Source organism: Haliotis asinina, chromosome 5, assembly GCF_037392515.1.
Source record: "Haliotis asinina isolate JCU_RB_2024 chromosome 5, JCU_Hal_asi_v2, whole genome shotgun sequence".
Taxonomy (NCBI): domain Eukaryota; kingdom Metazoa; phylum Mollusca; class Gastropoda; order Lepetellida; family Haliotidae; genus Haliotis; species Haliotis asinina.
The window spans coordinates 3,680,411-3,694,367 of record NC_090284.1 but is presented as its reverse complement, the minus strand read 5'-3'; the positions used below and the strand labels follow the sequence as shown (position 1 = coordinate 3,694,367).

The following is a 13,957-nucleotide window of genomic DNA, read 5'->3' as shown; positions in this document are numbered from 1 at the left end:
TTGGAAATAGTTATTACAACATGATCACCTATATATAATGCTTACTTTATGCAATTGCTGGTAGCACAGCAGACATGCGTATGTCTGTGACTGTGTTAAGAGAAGCTGTCGGAGGGAACCAGCTGCTGTGATCATATTCCAGTTTTATTATGGCAACATGGACATAAGCAATGACAACGCTGGCCGTAAACACTGTATAGTTTGTTAAGCTAAAGACTGGACAGATGATCTTGAAAATTAGTAAACATTAAAAAGTCAGTGAAAGGCTGGTCATAATCAAAACATCATACCAACTCTGAAAGGTTTTTGCAGAATATTTGTTCTAAACATAAAACAGCTGTTTTACAAACCATCATCAAAATATCAACACAGTTCACTATTTGTTACTTACAGGGAAGGAGTACAGAGATAGGGTCAGCCAGCCAGCCATTGCTGATATCTAATCACCATTTCAGAGATAATGAAATATGGTGGTCCAAATCTTCTATTCCATGTATAGTCAAGAAACACAAGAGTGAACAAAACATCTGGACTCATTGTTGTGTTTATTACAGTAGATGCATCATTTATTACACAGTATTCACGCCTGCATGGTTACAGGCTGCCTCACTCACTTTCAAGATACACTCAACATTCATCCTTCACTCACACCCCTTCTACACACAACACCATATGTCAGCCCAGCTGTTTCAACTTGCGTTTCTGTCCATTTGAACCTTTCTTCATTTTCTTCCTGCTGCCTGGTGACTCAGAGACAGAAACTCTCAAGTCAGTCTGTACACTCAATGACCCCTTCTTGGAACTATTTTTCTTCATCTTCCTGCTACTTGGGGCATCACTGACAGAAACTCCTGAGCTAGCCTGTTCACTCAATGACCCCTTCTTAGAACTATTCTTCTCCATCTTCCTGCTACTTGAGGCATCACTGACAGAAACTCCTGAGCTAGCCTGTTCACTCAATGACCCCTTCTTGGAACTATTCTTCTTCATCATCTTCCTGCTACTTGGGGAATCCTCCTGGCAGACCTGTCCTGCTGAGAGTGATCTCTTCTTGCCTCCACTTGACAAAACCTAGAACACCCCAATGTTAGACCTAAACATCAACCATAAAGCCATAGTCACCACAGTAGTACCAGAAGACAGACAGGGTACAGGACAGAATATTGTAGTGTGCTCTACACATACTTCATACATGCATACTTATCACAGAGGACATGGACAGCCAGTCATTTGAGATGCAGTGTTTAGCTGTGCAACCATTGTTAGGGCAAAACAGAGATTGTTTTAAAGAATCCTTTTTCACCTGAATCATATTTTTGAATTTTCTGAACCATAAATCCAAGTTTCTCCAATATAGTAAATGTTTAAGATCTTCAATATCAACCGCCCTATCTTTTGAAGTGGACCTACCACAGTATAGACAGATTAATGTTCATTGTTAAACAAACTCCATACCAGCTGACAACATAAGGATACTCTAACTGACAACTGTGTCATGAATCCTTGAACATGGTAATTATTCCACAGTTTTCTGATCAGCTGATGATAGCATTTCATGCTTCTCATCTTTTCTGTTCTCCCTGCCAAACCAAACTTTTAAAATAGCGTTTCCTACAGCATTCCTTGATGTCTGCATAACACTGACCTTAGTTCCCTGTACAGGTTCATCCTTGCCTTCACTGTCAGACAAGTCTTCCGTCACATCGACTCTGTTTTCTGTTGTCTCAGATTCTGAATTCAAATCTGAGTCTGAGTCTGAGCCTGACCTTGAACCTGAGTTTGACTTTGATCTATCCCTTGTATTCCTGAGTGTCTTTTGAGAAAGTGCCTCTTCTCCCAAAGCTTCAGGCTGTGAACTGTTTACCCAAAACAGGACTTTCAACAACATTACAAAGGAATACAAACAGTGTCAGTGCAATGATGAGTAAAGCAAAGTTGCTTCCATCATTTATGAAAAGTAAATGTCAAACAAAGTCAAATGTCATCTCATGGGGAAACGAGAACATGAACTTTCTGCACCTGGTTCCAATGGACACAGTGTCTCTACATACCTGAATGCACTAGTGGAGGTGGTGGCTCCAACGGTACGGCTACACTGCCAGGTGTACTCAATGAAGCGGGACTGCTGGAACAGTTGAGTGAGCCGGTGGAAATGTCGCTCTAAAAGGAGGAGAGGAGGAGAACAACAGGTCATTACAGATCAGGTAACAGAGAACTTGTTTCTGTGCTTAGACTGGTGTCGGCAGGTGAAAGGGTCTACTTACCTGTATATGGCAGAAGTCCCTCAACAGTAGAACGGATGTTGGGGAGGTTGCCGATGTCGGCAGGTGAAAGTGTCTGAAGCACCACTCGGAGAAGAAGCTGTGCAATATGACAATGTTTACTGTTGGTGTTCCACTCAACGCTGAACCGGAGGATGGCATCTGTGAATACACAGGTCAAACCGATTCTCACAAGAGCATGAAGTCAAGCATCTCACAAGAGAACAGGAGGCATAAATAACGATACATATACGTCTGTCAACACATGAGCAGTCTACACAACCGGTCAGTCAAGATGATGACACACTGCCATTTAGGAAATGGTCAAATGTAACGTGTTATAATTGGGATTACACTTTCTTAGTAAAGTACAAATCGTACTTATTTCAGAGTCCCTTTCAGGATTCGAAAATGCAACCTCAGAGTCAGGCACCTAATCACCAGCACACAAAGTCAACATCCTACTGCACTCAGCCACTGCGACTTACACAGTCTAGACTACCAGTTGTCTGACTTCCATTTGTGGCTGGTCTCTAGTGGAGAATCTAGCAGAGGATCTAGCAAAGAGTGTAGCAGTGTTCTCTAGAGGAGGATCTAGCAGTGGTCTCTTGCAGAGCATAAAGTAGATACAACGGAAGATCATGCCTGTTGTAGTAGTTCAGTGCATACCTATCTGATCAGGACGCAGTCTGGACAAGGCCTCTTCCAGTTTTTTATGACCATCAACATCAAACAGAATTTCTACAAACAACAAATAGAAATACATAACATGGCATTGTAATACATCATGTTTAAATCTAGAATGAATAGTACATTAGAGGGTCCTGAGATATAATGTAATACAGTCATCCCTCGCAATAACGTGCTTCGTGATACCGCGGATTCGGTTAAACCACAGGGTAATCCGTGGCTCCCATAAAAAAAGTTGAACTGTGATCACACCTTTCACGAAATCGAAAATAGCTCATCAACAAATCCACTGTTGCACTCTATTAAATAATGTAAACCAGTGAAATTCAGTGCGGATGGCAGCTAACAATGTTTATCGTACATATCCATTGCTTTTCAGATGCTTAAAACATGCAGCTTTCTCAATAATAATCAAACCATCAGCGAAATAGCTTAGTAACTTATTAAAGATAAGACATGCCATCAGTCGAATACTTAGAATGTTTGCTGTGTGCAACACATCGTGCAATAGCATGGGTAAACACAGTCATCCGAGAACTTATGGTGTCAGAAAACACATCTTATTTAATTAAATTCAAGCACATTTTTTTCATTAAAACTGTTGACAGAAACAAGGGAGAGACCATGGCATTACCTCATTCCATACGCGTACAACTTCCGCTTACCACATTCCTGAGGGTCTGTTTTTTTTGCGCCTACCATGATAGCACCAATGGCTTCACACTCTCAGCAATCAAGAACAGATTACAGCCTCGTAATCTATGAACTCAGAGACCTGCGTTACTGAGCCATGGAAGTAATTTTTAAAAATTAAATGGACAACATTTTGTTTTTTACAAGTTCTGTGGGATGTCAGCGGTGACTTGTCAGATTGTCTCCTACGTAAAATGTATCCAGACAGGTAACGGCCTGTGTTCATTGTTATGTTAAATATGTTTGCAGAAAACATGCATTATGTACTAAATCGATAGCAATATATAATATATCTGTTACAACAACTGTTTAATATATAAAATATTCTGATAAAGGAATAGAAATTCATTGATGTAATATTATCGGATCATTTTTGACTGAGATCACCGGTACATTGGAACAAAACATCTGTGAACAGCTGATTTCTATTTCCTGCTTAGTTGAATAACAGGTAGCATAACATGAACAACAATTAAATTATCATGTCTAGTGATTTTTTAATTCAAGTGTCCCATACATATTATATGTTTTTATTTTCAAAGTTTGTGTATTTTCACCTTCAATGATACAATATAGCTTTGACTAAGCACAATACACAAAATAGCAGTTTTGCCATGTCTTTGGAAAATACAACTTTACTTGGTCTTTGTTCCACATTATGTAATAGGTACTATAACGCGGATCTCTAATAACGCGGGGGGTCATCTGTGGACCCCAAGACCCGCGTTATTGCGAGGGATGACTGTATATTGATATCCTATCCATACTGAAAGTTAAGCCCTTTACAGGAAGGATCTTCCAACATTCTGGATAATTGTGGCCAGCATGGATGTGGAGACAAATTGTATGCACTAGCTTACCCTTCATAACAGTCAGAGCTCGGTATGGCTGCTCCAGCGTGATGGCTAGCCCGATGGCTTTCAAGTACCGCTTCTCATGGATCAGGTTAGATAACTCTTGTTGTCTGCAACAGCACACAGAAGGACATACAGAAATTTGTAAATGTCTTACCAGTGAGGACGGTATTAGTGCAAGTGATGGGACCAATGTCAGCCTACCTGTATGTCATGTCACTATTCATGTTGTTATCTACCTTGCATGTCATGTCTCTATCCACGTTGTTATCCAGCTTGCATGTAATGTCCCTATCCATGTTGTTATCCTGCCATGAGATCACATCACTATCCATGTTCTTATTTTGCTTGCATGTCATGTCACTATCCATGTTGTTATCCTCCCTGCATGTAATGTCACTATCCATATTGTTATCTTCCTTGCATGTTATGTTACTATCCATGTTGTTATCCTGTCTCTATGTCATTACTATCCATGCTGCTATCCTGCTTGCATGTCATATCACTATCCAAGCTGTTATCAAGCTTGCATGTCATGTCACTATCCATGTTGTTATCCTGCCAAAACATCATGTCACTATCCATGTTATTATCCTGCCAAAACATCATGTCACTATCCATGTTGTTATCCTGCCAAAACATCATGTCACTATCCATGTTATTATCCTGCCTACATGCTATGTTACTGTCTATGTTTTTATCCTGCTTGCATGTCATGTCACTATTCATGTTAGTTTACATGTATGTCATGTCATGTTGCTATCCTGTACAGATCTCATACCATTTTCCACATTGTTAACCTGAATTCATGTCTGAAGTAATTTGCAATTACCGGTAATCATCAATTGTTTAAGGAAACACTTTTACTTAAAATAAAACTATTCTTCATATTTGAAACAATCTACTTAATAAAAAGGAACAAGAATTGTTAATGACATTTAAGAATTAAAAACAAATGTTTGGGAAAACTGTAAACAATTAGAAGAGAGAAAAAAAAGCCATTAGAAGACATTCATGAGATCAGATGGAAAAGAGGAGAACAAGTGAGCCATTATACACTTGCAATATTGTTGAGAACTGCAATATTGTTGGGAACAGCAACACGAGGACACAGATCTACTTACTGCAGTACTTGTTGTTCTTGCTGCAGGAGGATTTCCTCACCTTCCTGCTCTGACACATCCTGCAACACACCCTCTCAAATTACAGGATCTAAAAACATCTACTCCCATCTGGTCACCATACATACATATAAAGAAATTACAAAATACATTTAATCATCATTGTCTAGCGCAAACACATAAGTTGTCTGAAGTTCTGAGGGCCAACTTCTAAACCAATGTACACCCTATGCCTTTCTGCATCCATATATTTTCTTCTTGCCACAACACCCCAGTACAAATGTCTCAGCTCTTTTGCATTCACACACTTCCTTCTTGCCACAACACCCAAGTCAGAATATCTTAGCTCTTCTGCATCCATATACTTTCTTCTTATCCACACACTTTCTTCTTGACACTACACCTCAGTGAGAAAGTCTCAGCTGTTTCTGCATCAACATACTTTCTTCTTGCCACAACACCCAAGTCAGAATGTCTCAGCTCTTTCTGCATCCACACACTTTCCTCTTGCCACAACACCCAAGTGAGAATGTCTCAGCTCTTTTTGCATCCACACACTTCCTTCTTGCCACAACACCCAAGTGAGAATCTCTCAGCTCTTTCTGCATCAACATACTTTCCTCTTGCCACAACACCCAAGTCAGCATGTCTCAGCTCTTTCTGCATCCACACACTTTCTTCTTGCCACAACACCCAAGTCAGAATGTCTCAGCTCTTTTTGCATCCACACACTTTCCTCCTGCCACAACACCCAAGTGAGAATGTCTCAGCTCCTTTTGCATCCACACACTTTCTTCTTGCCACAACACCCAAGTCAGAATGTCTCAGCTCTTTTTGCATCCAAATACTTTCCTCTTGCCACAACACCCAAGTCAGCATGTCTCAGCTCTTTCTGCATCCACACACTTTCTTCTTGCCACAACACCCAAGTCAGAATGTCTCAGCTCTTTCTGCATCTACATACTTTCCTCTTGCCACAACACCCAAGTCAGAATGTCTCAGCTCTTTTTGCATCCACACACTTTCCTCTTGCCACAACACCCAAGTCAGAATGTCTCAGCTCTTTTTGCATCCACACACTTTCCTCTTGCCACAACACCCAAGTGAGAATGTCTCAGCTCTTTCTGCATCCACACACTTCCTTCTTGCCACAACACCCAAGTGAGAATGTCTCAGCTCTTTCTGCATCAACATACTTTCCTCTTGCCACAACACCCAAGTCAGCATGTCTCAGCTCTTTCTGCATCCACACACTTTCTTCTTGCCACAACACCCAAGTGAGAATGTCTCAGCTCTTTTTGCATCCACACACTTTCCTCTTGCCACAACACCCAAGTGAGAATGTCTCAGCTCTTTCTGCATCAACATACTTTCCTCTTGCCACAACACCCAAGTCAGCATGTCTCAGCTCTTTCTGCATCCACACACTTTCTTCTTGCCACAACACCCAAGTCAGAATGTCTCAGCTCTTTTTGCATCCACACACTTCCTTCTTGCCACAACACCCAAGTCAGAATGTCTCAGCTCTTTCTGCATCCACACATTTTCTTCTTGCCACAACACCCAAGTGAGAATGTCTCAGCTCTTTTTGCATCCAAATACTTTAATCTTGCCACAACACCCAAGTCAGCATGTCTCAGCTCTTTCTGCATCCACACACTTTCTTCTTGCCACAACACCCAAGTCAGAATGTCTCAGCTCTTTTTGCATCCACACACTTTCTTCTTGCCACAACACCCAAGTCAGAATGTCTCAGCTCTTTATGCATCCACATACTTTCCTCTTGCCACAACACCCAAGTCAGAATGTCTCAGCTCTTTTTGCATCCACACACTTTCCTCTTGCCACAACACCCAAGTGAGAATGTCTCAGCTCTTTTTGCATCCACACACTTCCTTCTTGCCACAACACCCAAGTGAGAATGTCTCAGCTCTTTCTGCATCAACATACTTTCCTCTTGCCACAACACCCAAGTCAGCATGTCTCAGCTCTTTCTGCATCCACACACTTTCTTCTTGCCACAACACCCAAGTCAGAATGTCTCAGCTCTTTTTGCATCCACACACTTCCTTCTTGCCACAACACCCAAGTGAGAATGTCTCAGCTCTTTCTGCATCAACATACTTCCTCTTGCCACAACACCCAAGTCAGCATGTCTCAGCTCTTTCTGCATCCACACACTTTCTTCTTGCCACAACACCCAAGTCAGAATGTCTCAGCTCTTTTTGCATCCACACACTTTCTTCTTGCCACAAAACCCAAGTCAGAATGTCTCAGCTCTTTCAGCATCCACATACTTTCCTCTTGCCACAACACCCAAGTGAGAATGTCTCAGCTCTTTTTGCATCCACACACTTTCTTCTTGCCACAACACCCAAGTCAGAATGTCTCAGCTCTTTCTCCATCCACATACTTTCCTCTTGCCACAACACCCAAGTGAGAATGTCTCAGCTCTTTCTGCATCCACATACTTTCCTCTTGCCACAACACCCAAGTCAGCATGTCTCAGCTCTTTCTGCATCCACATACTTTCTTCTTGCCACAACACCCAAGTCAGAATGTCTCAGCTCTTTTTGCATCAACACACTTTCCTCTTGCCACAACATCCAAGTGAGAATGTCTCAGCTCTTTTTGCATCAACATACTTTCCTCCTGCCACAACACCCAAGTGAGAATGTCTCAGCTCTTCTTGCATCCACACACTTTCTTCTTGCCACAACACCCAAGTGAGAATGTCTCAGCTCTTTTTGCATGCACACACTTTCCTCTTGCCACAACACCCAAGTCAGAATGTCTCAGCTCTTTCTGCATCAACATACTTTCCTCTTGCCACAACACCCAAGTCAGCATGTCTCAGCTCTTTCTGCATCCACACACTTTCTTCTTGCCACAACACCCAAGTCAGAATGTCTCAGCTCTTTTTGCATCCACACACTTTCTTCTTGCCACAACACCCAAGTCAGAATGCCTCAGCTCTTTTTGCATCCACACACTTTCCTCTTGCCACAACACCCAAGTGAGAATGTCTCAGCTCTTTTTGCATCCACACACTTTCCTCTTGCCACAACACCCAAGTGAGAATGTCTCAGCTCTTTCTGCATCAACATACTTTCCTCTTGCCACAACACCCAAGTCAGCATGTCTCAGCTCTTTCTGCATCCACACACTTCCTTCTTGCCACAACACCCAAGTCAGAATGTCTCAGCTCTTTTTGCATCCACACATTTTCTTCTTGCCACAACACCCAAGTGAGAATGTCTCAGCTCTTTTTGCATCCAAATACTTTAATCTTGCCACAACACCCAAGTCAGCATGTCTCAGCTCCTTCTGCATCCACACACTTTCTTCTTGCCACAACACCCAAGTCAGAATGTCTCAGCTCTTTTTGCATCCACACACTTTCTTCTTGCCACAACACCCAAGTGAGAATGTCTCAGCTCTTTATGCATCCACATACTTTCCTCTTGCCACAACACCCAAGTCAGAATGTCTCAGCTCTTTTTGCATCCACACACTTTCCTCTTGCCACAACACCCAAGTGAGAATGTCTCAGCTCTTTTTGCATCCACACACTTCCTTCTTGCCACAACACCCAAGTAAGAATGTCTCAGCTCTTTCTGCATCAACATACTTTCCTCTTGCCACAACACCCAAGTCAGCATGTCTCAGCTCTTTCTGCATCCACACACTTTCTTCTTGCCACAACACCCAAGTCAGAATGTCTCAGCTCTTTTTGCATCCACACACTTCCTTCTTGCCACAACACCCAAGTGAGAATGTCTCAGCTCTTTCTGCATCAACATACTTCCTCTTGCCACAACACCCAAGTCAGCATGTCTCAGCTCTTTCTGCATCCACACACTTTCTTCTTGCCACAACACCCAAGTCAGAATGTCTCAGCTCTTTTTGCATCCACACACTTTCTTCTTGCCACAAAACCCAAGTCAGAATGTCTCAGCTCTTTCAGCATCCACATACTTTCCTCTTGCCACAACACCCAAGTGAGAATGTCTCAGCTCTTTTTGCATCCACACACTTTCTTCTTGCCACAACACCCAAGTCAGAATGTCTCAGCTCTTTCTCCATCCACACACTTTCCTCTTGCCACAACACCCAAGTGAGAATGTCTCAGCTCTTTCTGCATCCACATACTTTCCTCTTGCCACAACACCCAAGTCAGCATGTCTCAGCTCTTTCTGCATCCACACACTTTCTTCTTGCCACAACACCCAAGTCAGAATGTCTCAGCTCTTTTTGCATCCACACACTTTCTTCTTGCCACAACACCCAAGTCAGAATGTCTCAGCTCTTTTTGCATCCACACACTTTCTTCTTGCCACAACACCCAAGTGAGAATGTCTCAGCTCTTTTTGCATCAACATACTTTCCTCTTGCCACAACATCCAAGTGAGAATGTCTCAGCTCTTTTTGCATCAACATACTTTCCTCCTGCCACAACACCCAAGTGAGAATGTCTCAGCTCTTTCTGCATCCACACACTTTCTTCTTGCCACAACACCCAAGTGAGAATGTCTCAGCTCTTTTTGCATCCACACACTTTCCTCTTGCCACAACACCCAAGTCAGAATGTCTCAGCTCTTTCTGCATCAACATACTTTCCTCTTGCCACAACACCCAAGTCAGCATGTCTCAGCTCTTTCTGCATCCACACACTGTCTTCTTGCCACAACACCCAAGTCAGAATGTCTCAGCTCTTTTTGCATCTACACACTTTCTTCTTGCCACAACACCCAAGTCAGAATGTCTCAGCTCTTTTTGCATCCACACACTTTCTTCTTGCCACAACACCCAAGTCAGAATGTCTCAGCTCTTTTTGCATCCACACACTTTCTTCTTGCCACAACACCCAAGTCAGAATGTCTCAGCTCTTTTTGCATCCACATACTTTCCTCTTGCCACAACACCCAAGTGAGAATGTCTCAGCTCTTTTTGCATCCACACACTTTCCTCTTGCCACAACACCCAAGTGAGAATGTCTCAGCTCTTTTTGCATCCACACACTTCCTTCTTGCCACAACACCCAAGTGAGAATGTCTCAGCTCTTTCTGCATCCACATACTTTCCTCTTGCCACAACACCCAAGTCAGCATGTCTCAGCTCTTTCTGCATCCACACACTTTCTTCTTGCCACAACACCCAAGTCAGAATGTCTCAGCTCTTTTTGCATCCACACACTTCCTTCTTGCCACAACACCCAAGTGAGAATGTCTCAGCTCTTTCTGCATCAACATACTTCCTCTTGCCACAACACCCAAGTCAGCATGTCTCAGCTCTTTCTGCATCCACACACTTTCTTCTTGCCACAACACCCAAGTGAGAATGTCTCAGCTCTTTTTGCATTCACACACTTTCTTCTTGCCACAAAACCCAAGTCAGAATGTCTCAGCTCTTTCTGCATCCACATACTTTCCTCTTGCCACAACACCCAAGTCAGAATGTCTCAGCTCTTTTTGCATCCACACACTTTCTTCTTGCCACAACACCCAAGTCAGAATGTCTCAGCTCTTTCTGCATCAACATACTTTCCTCTTGCCACAACACCCAAGTCAGCATGTCTCAGCTCTTTCTGCATCCACATACTTTCCTCTTGCCACAACACCGAAGTCAGAATGTCTCAGCTCTTTTTGCATCCACACACTTTCTTCTTGCCACAACACCCAAGTCAGAATGTCTCAGCTCTTTCTGCATCCACATACTTTCCTCTTGCCACAACACCCAAGTCAGCATGTCTCAGCTCTTTCTGCATCCACACACTTTCTTCTTGCCACAACACCCAAGTGAGAATGTCTCAGCTCTTTTTGCATCCACACACTTTCCTCTTGCCACAACACCCAAGTGAGAATGTCTCAGTTCTTTCTGCATCAACATACTTTCCTCTTGCCACAACACCCAAGTCAGCATGTCTCAGCTCTTTCTGCATCCACACACTTTCTTCTTGCCACAACACCCAAGTCAGCATGTCTCAGCTCTTTTTGCATCCACACACTTCCTTCTTGCCACAACACCCAAGTGAGAATGTCTCAGCTCTTTTTGCATCCACACATTTTCTTCTTGCCACAACACCCAAGTGAGAATGTCTCAGCTCTTTTTGCATCCAAATACTTTAATTTTGCCACAACACCCAAGTCAGCATGTCTCAGCTCTTTTTGCATCCACACACTTCCTTCTTGCCACAACACCCAAGTGAGAATGTCTCAGCTCTTTCTGCATCAACATACTTTCCTCTTGCCACAACACCCAAGTCAGCATGTCTCAGCTCTTTCTGCATCCACACACTTTCTTCTTGCCACAACACCCAAGTCAGAATGTCTCAGCTCTTTTTGCATCCACACACTTCCTTCTTGCCACAACACCCAAGTGAGAATGTCTCAGCTCTTTCTGCATCAACATACTTCCTCTTGCCACAACACCCAAGTCAGCATGTCTCAGCTCTTTTTGCATCCAAATACTTTCCTCTTGCCACAACATCCAAGTGAGAATGTCTCAGCTCTTTTTGCATCCACACACTTTCCTCCTGCCACAACACCCAAGTGAGAATGTCTCAGCTCTTTTTGCATCTACATACTTTCCTCTTGCCACAACACCCAAGTGAGAATGTCTCAGCTCCTTTTGCATCCACACACTTTCTTCTTGCCACAACACCCAAGTCAGAATGTCTCAGCTCTTTTTGCATCCAAATACTTTCCTCTTGCCACAACACCCAAGTCAGCATGTCTCAGCTCTTTCTGCATCCACACACTTTCTTCTTGCCACAACACCCAAGTCAGAATGTCTCAGCTCTTTCTGCATCTACATACTTTCCTCTTGCCACAACACCCAAGTCAGAATGTCTCAGCTCTTTCTGCATCCACACACTTTCTTCTTGCCACAACACCCAAGTGAGAATGTCTCAGCTCTTTTTGCATCCACACACTTTCTTCTTGCCATAACACCCAAGTCAGAATGTCTCAGCTCTTTTTGCATCCACACACTTTCTTCTTGCCATAACACCCAAGTCAGAATGTCTCAGCTCTTTCTGCATCCACATACTTTCCTCTTGCCACAACACCCAAGTGAGAATGTCTCAGCTCTTTTTGCATCCACACACTTTCCTCTTGCCACAACACCCAAGTCAGAATGTCTCAGCTCTTTCTGCATCCACACACTTTCCTCTTTCCACAACACCCAAGTGAGAATGTCTCAGCTCTTTTTGCATCCACATACTTTCCTCTTGCCACAACACCCAAGTGAGAATGTCTCAGCTCTTTATGCATCCACACACTTTCTTCTTGCCACAACACCGAAGTCAGAATGTCTCAGCTCTTTCTGCATCAACATACTTTCCTCTTGCCACAACACCCAAATCAGAATGTCTCAGCTCTTTCTGCATCCACACACTTTCCTCTTGCCACAACACCCAAGTGAGAATGTCTCAGCTCTTTTTGCATCCACACACTTTCCTCTTGCCACAACACCCAAGTCAGAATGTCTCAGCTCTTTTTGCATCTACATACTTTCCTCTTGCCACAACACCCAAGTCAGAATGTCTCAGCTCTTTCTGCATCCACATACTTTCTTCTTGCCACATTCCACAGTGAGAATGTCTCAGCTCTTTTTGCATCTACATACTTTCTTCTTGCCTCAACACCCCAGTGAGAATGTCTCAGCTCTATATGGTGGCCTACTATCATGATTAGACAAAACAAACCAGTCTTCAATATTGTGAATGGTGGTGTGAGTTACTTGAGTACAGCGACTCAAAATTAACCATAAAGTACTCTTGGGCGTAACCACTATATTGAATTTCATATTGATAACTAAAATATCTTTCATAAAAGGATGAGAAAGTGCTATCGCAATAGACTGTCATTAACAATAATTATTCAATGTGTATATTTTGTTTAAAAAGCTTGATGCAAAGGCGTTCAGGTTGACAGATGGACAATGTGCCACAATTTAGGGTCATGATGTTATTTTGTCAAGAGATGCATGAAGACTCCTCACCTTCCACAAGATAATATTGGACTCTGCATCTGCCGTGACAACTTTCTCCTCATCCTGGCTACATGACACACACCAGACTTTGGCGTCATGCTCATCAAACGTCTTCACACACTCATTTGTCTTGATGGTCCACAACTTCAGCAGGCCATCAGACCCTCTGCCACCATAAACACACGAGAGGTAATTACGCACGTCGAGTCTACATATACACATCAATGATCAAGGTCTAACAATAAGGTCTATGTACAAACATCAATGATCAAGGTCTAACAACTAAGTCTACAAACACACACATCCATGATCATGGTCTAACAACAAAGTCTATATACACACA

General features: G+C 42.8%; 2 protein-coding genes across 2 annotated transcripts in view; one reads left to right on the top strand and one right to left on the bottom strand.

Annotated features, from left to right (window-relative positions):
- The window catches only part of LOC137283526 (adenosine receptor A3-like), a 147,450-nt gene that overhangs the window by 33,202 nt on the left and 100,291 nt on the right, over positions 1-13,957 (top strand). The gene's annotated exons all lie outside the window — the stretch shown is intronic.
- Positions 529-13,957, bottom strand: part of LOC137284931 (transducin beta-like protein 3) — a 36,768-nt gene continuing 23,339 nt past the window's right edge. Inside the window, exons 17-24 of the mRNA XM_067816983.1 lie at positions 13,624-13,780; positions 5,623-5,681; positions 4,505-4,608; positions 2,931-3,002; positions 2,265-2,423; positions 2,052-2,160; positions 1,646-1,856; positions 529-1,071 (exon numbers count right to left, since the gene is read on the bottom strand). Of these exons, the coding sequence (XP_067673084.1) occupies positions 676-1,071; positions 1,646-1,856; positions 2,052-2,160; positions 2,265-2,423; positions 2,931-3,002; positions 4,505-4,608; positions 5,623-5,681; positions 13,624-13,780 (1,267 nt within the window). The 3' untranslated portion in view covers positions 529-675. The remainder of the gene's footprint in view (positions 1,072-1,645; positions 1,857-2,051; positions 2,161-2,264; positions 2,424-2,930; positions 3,003-4,504; positions 4,609-5,622; positions 5,682-13,623; positions 13,781-13,957) is intronic.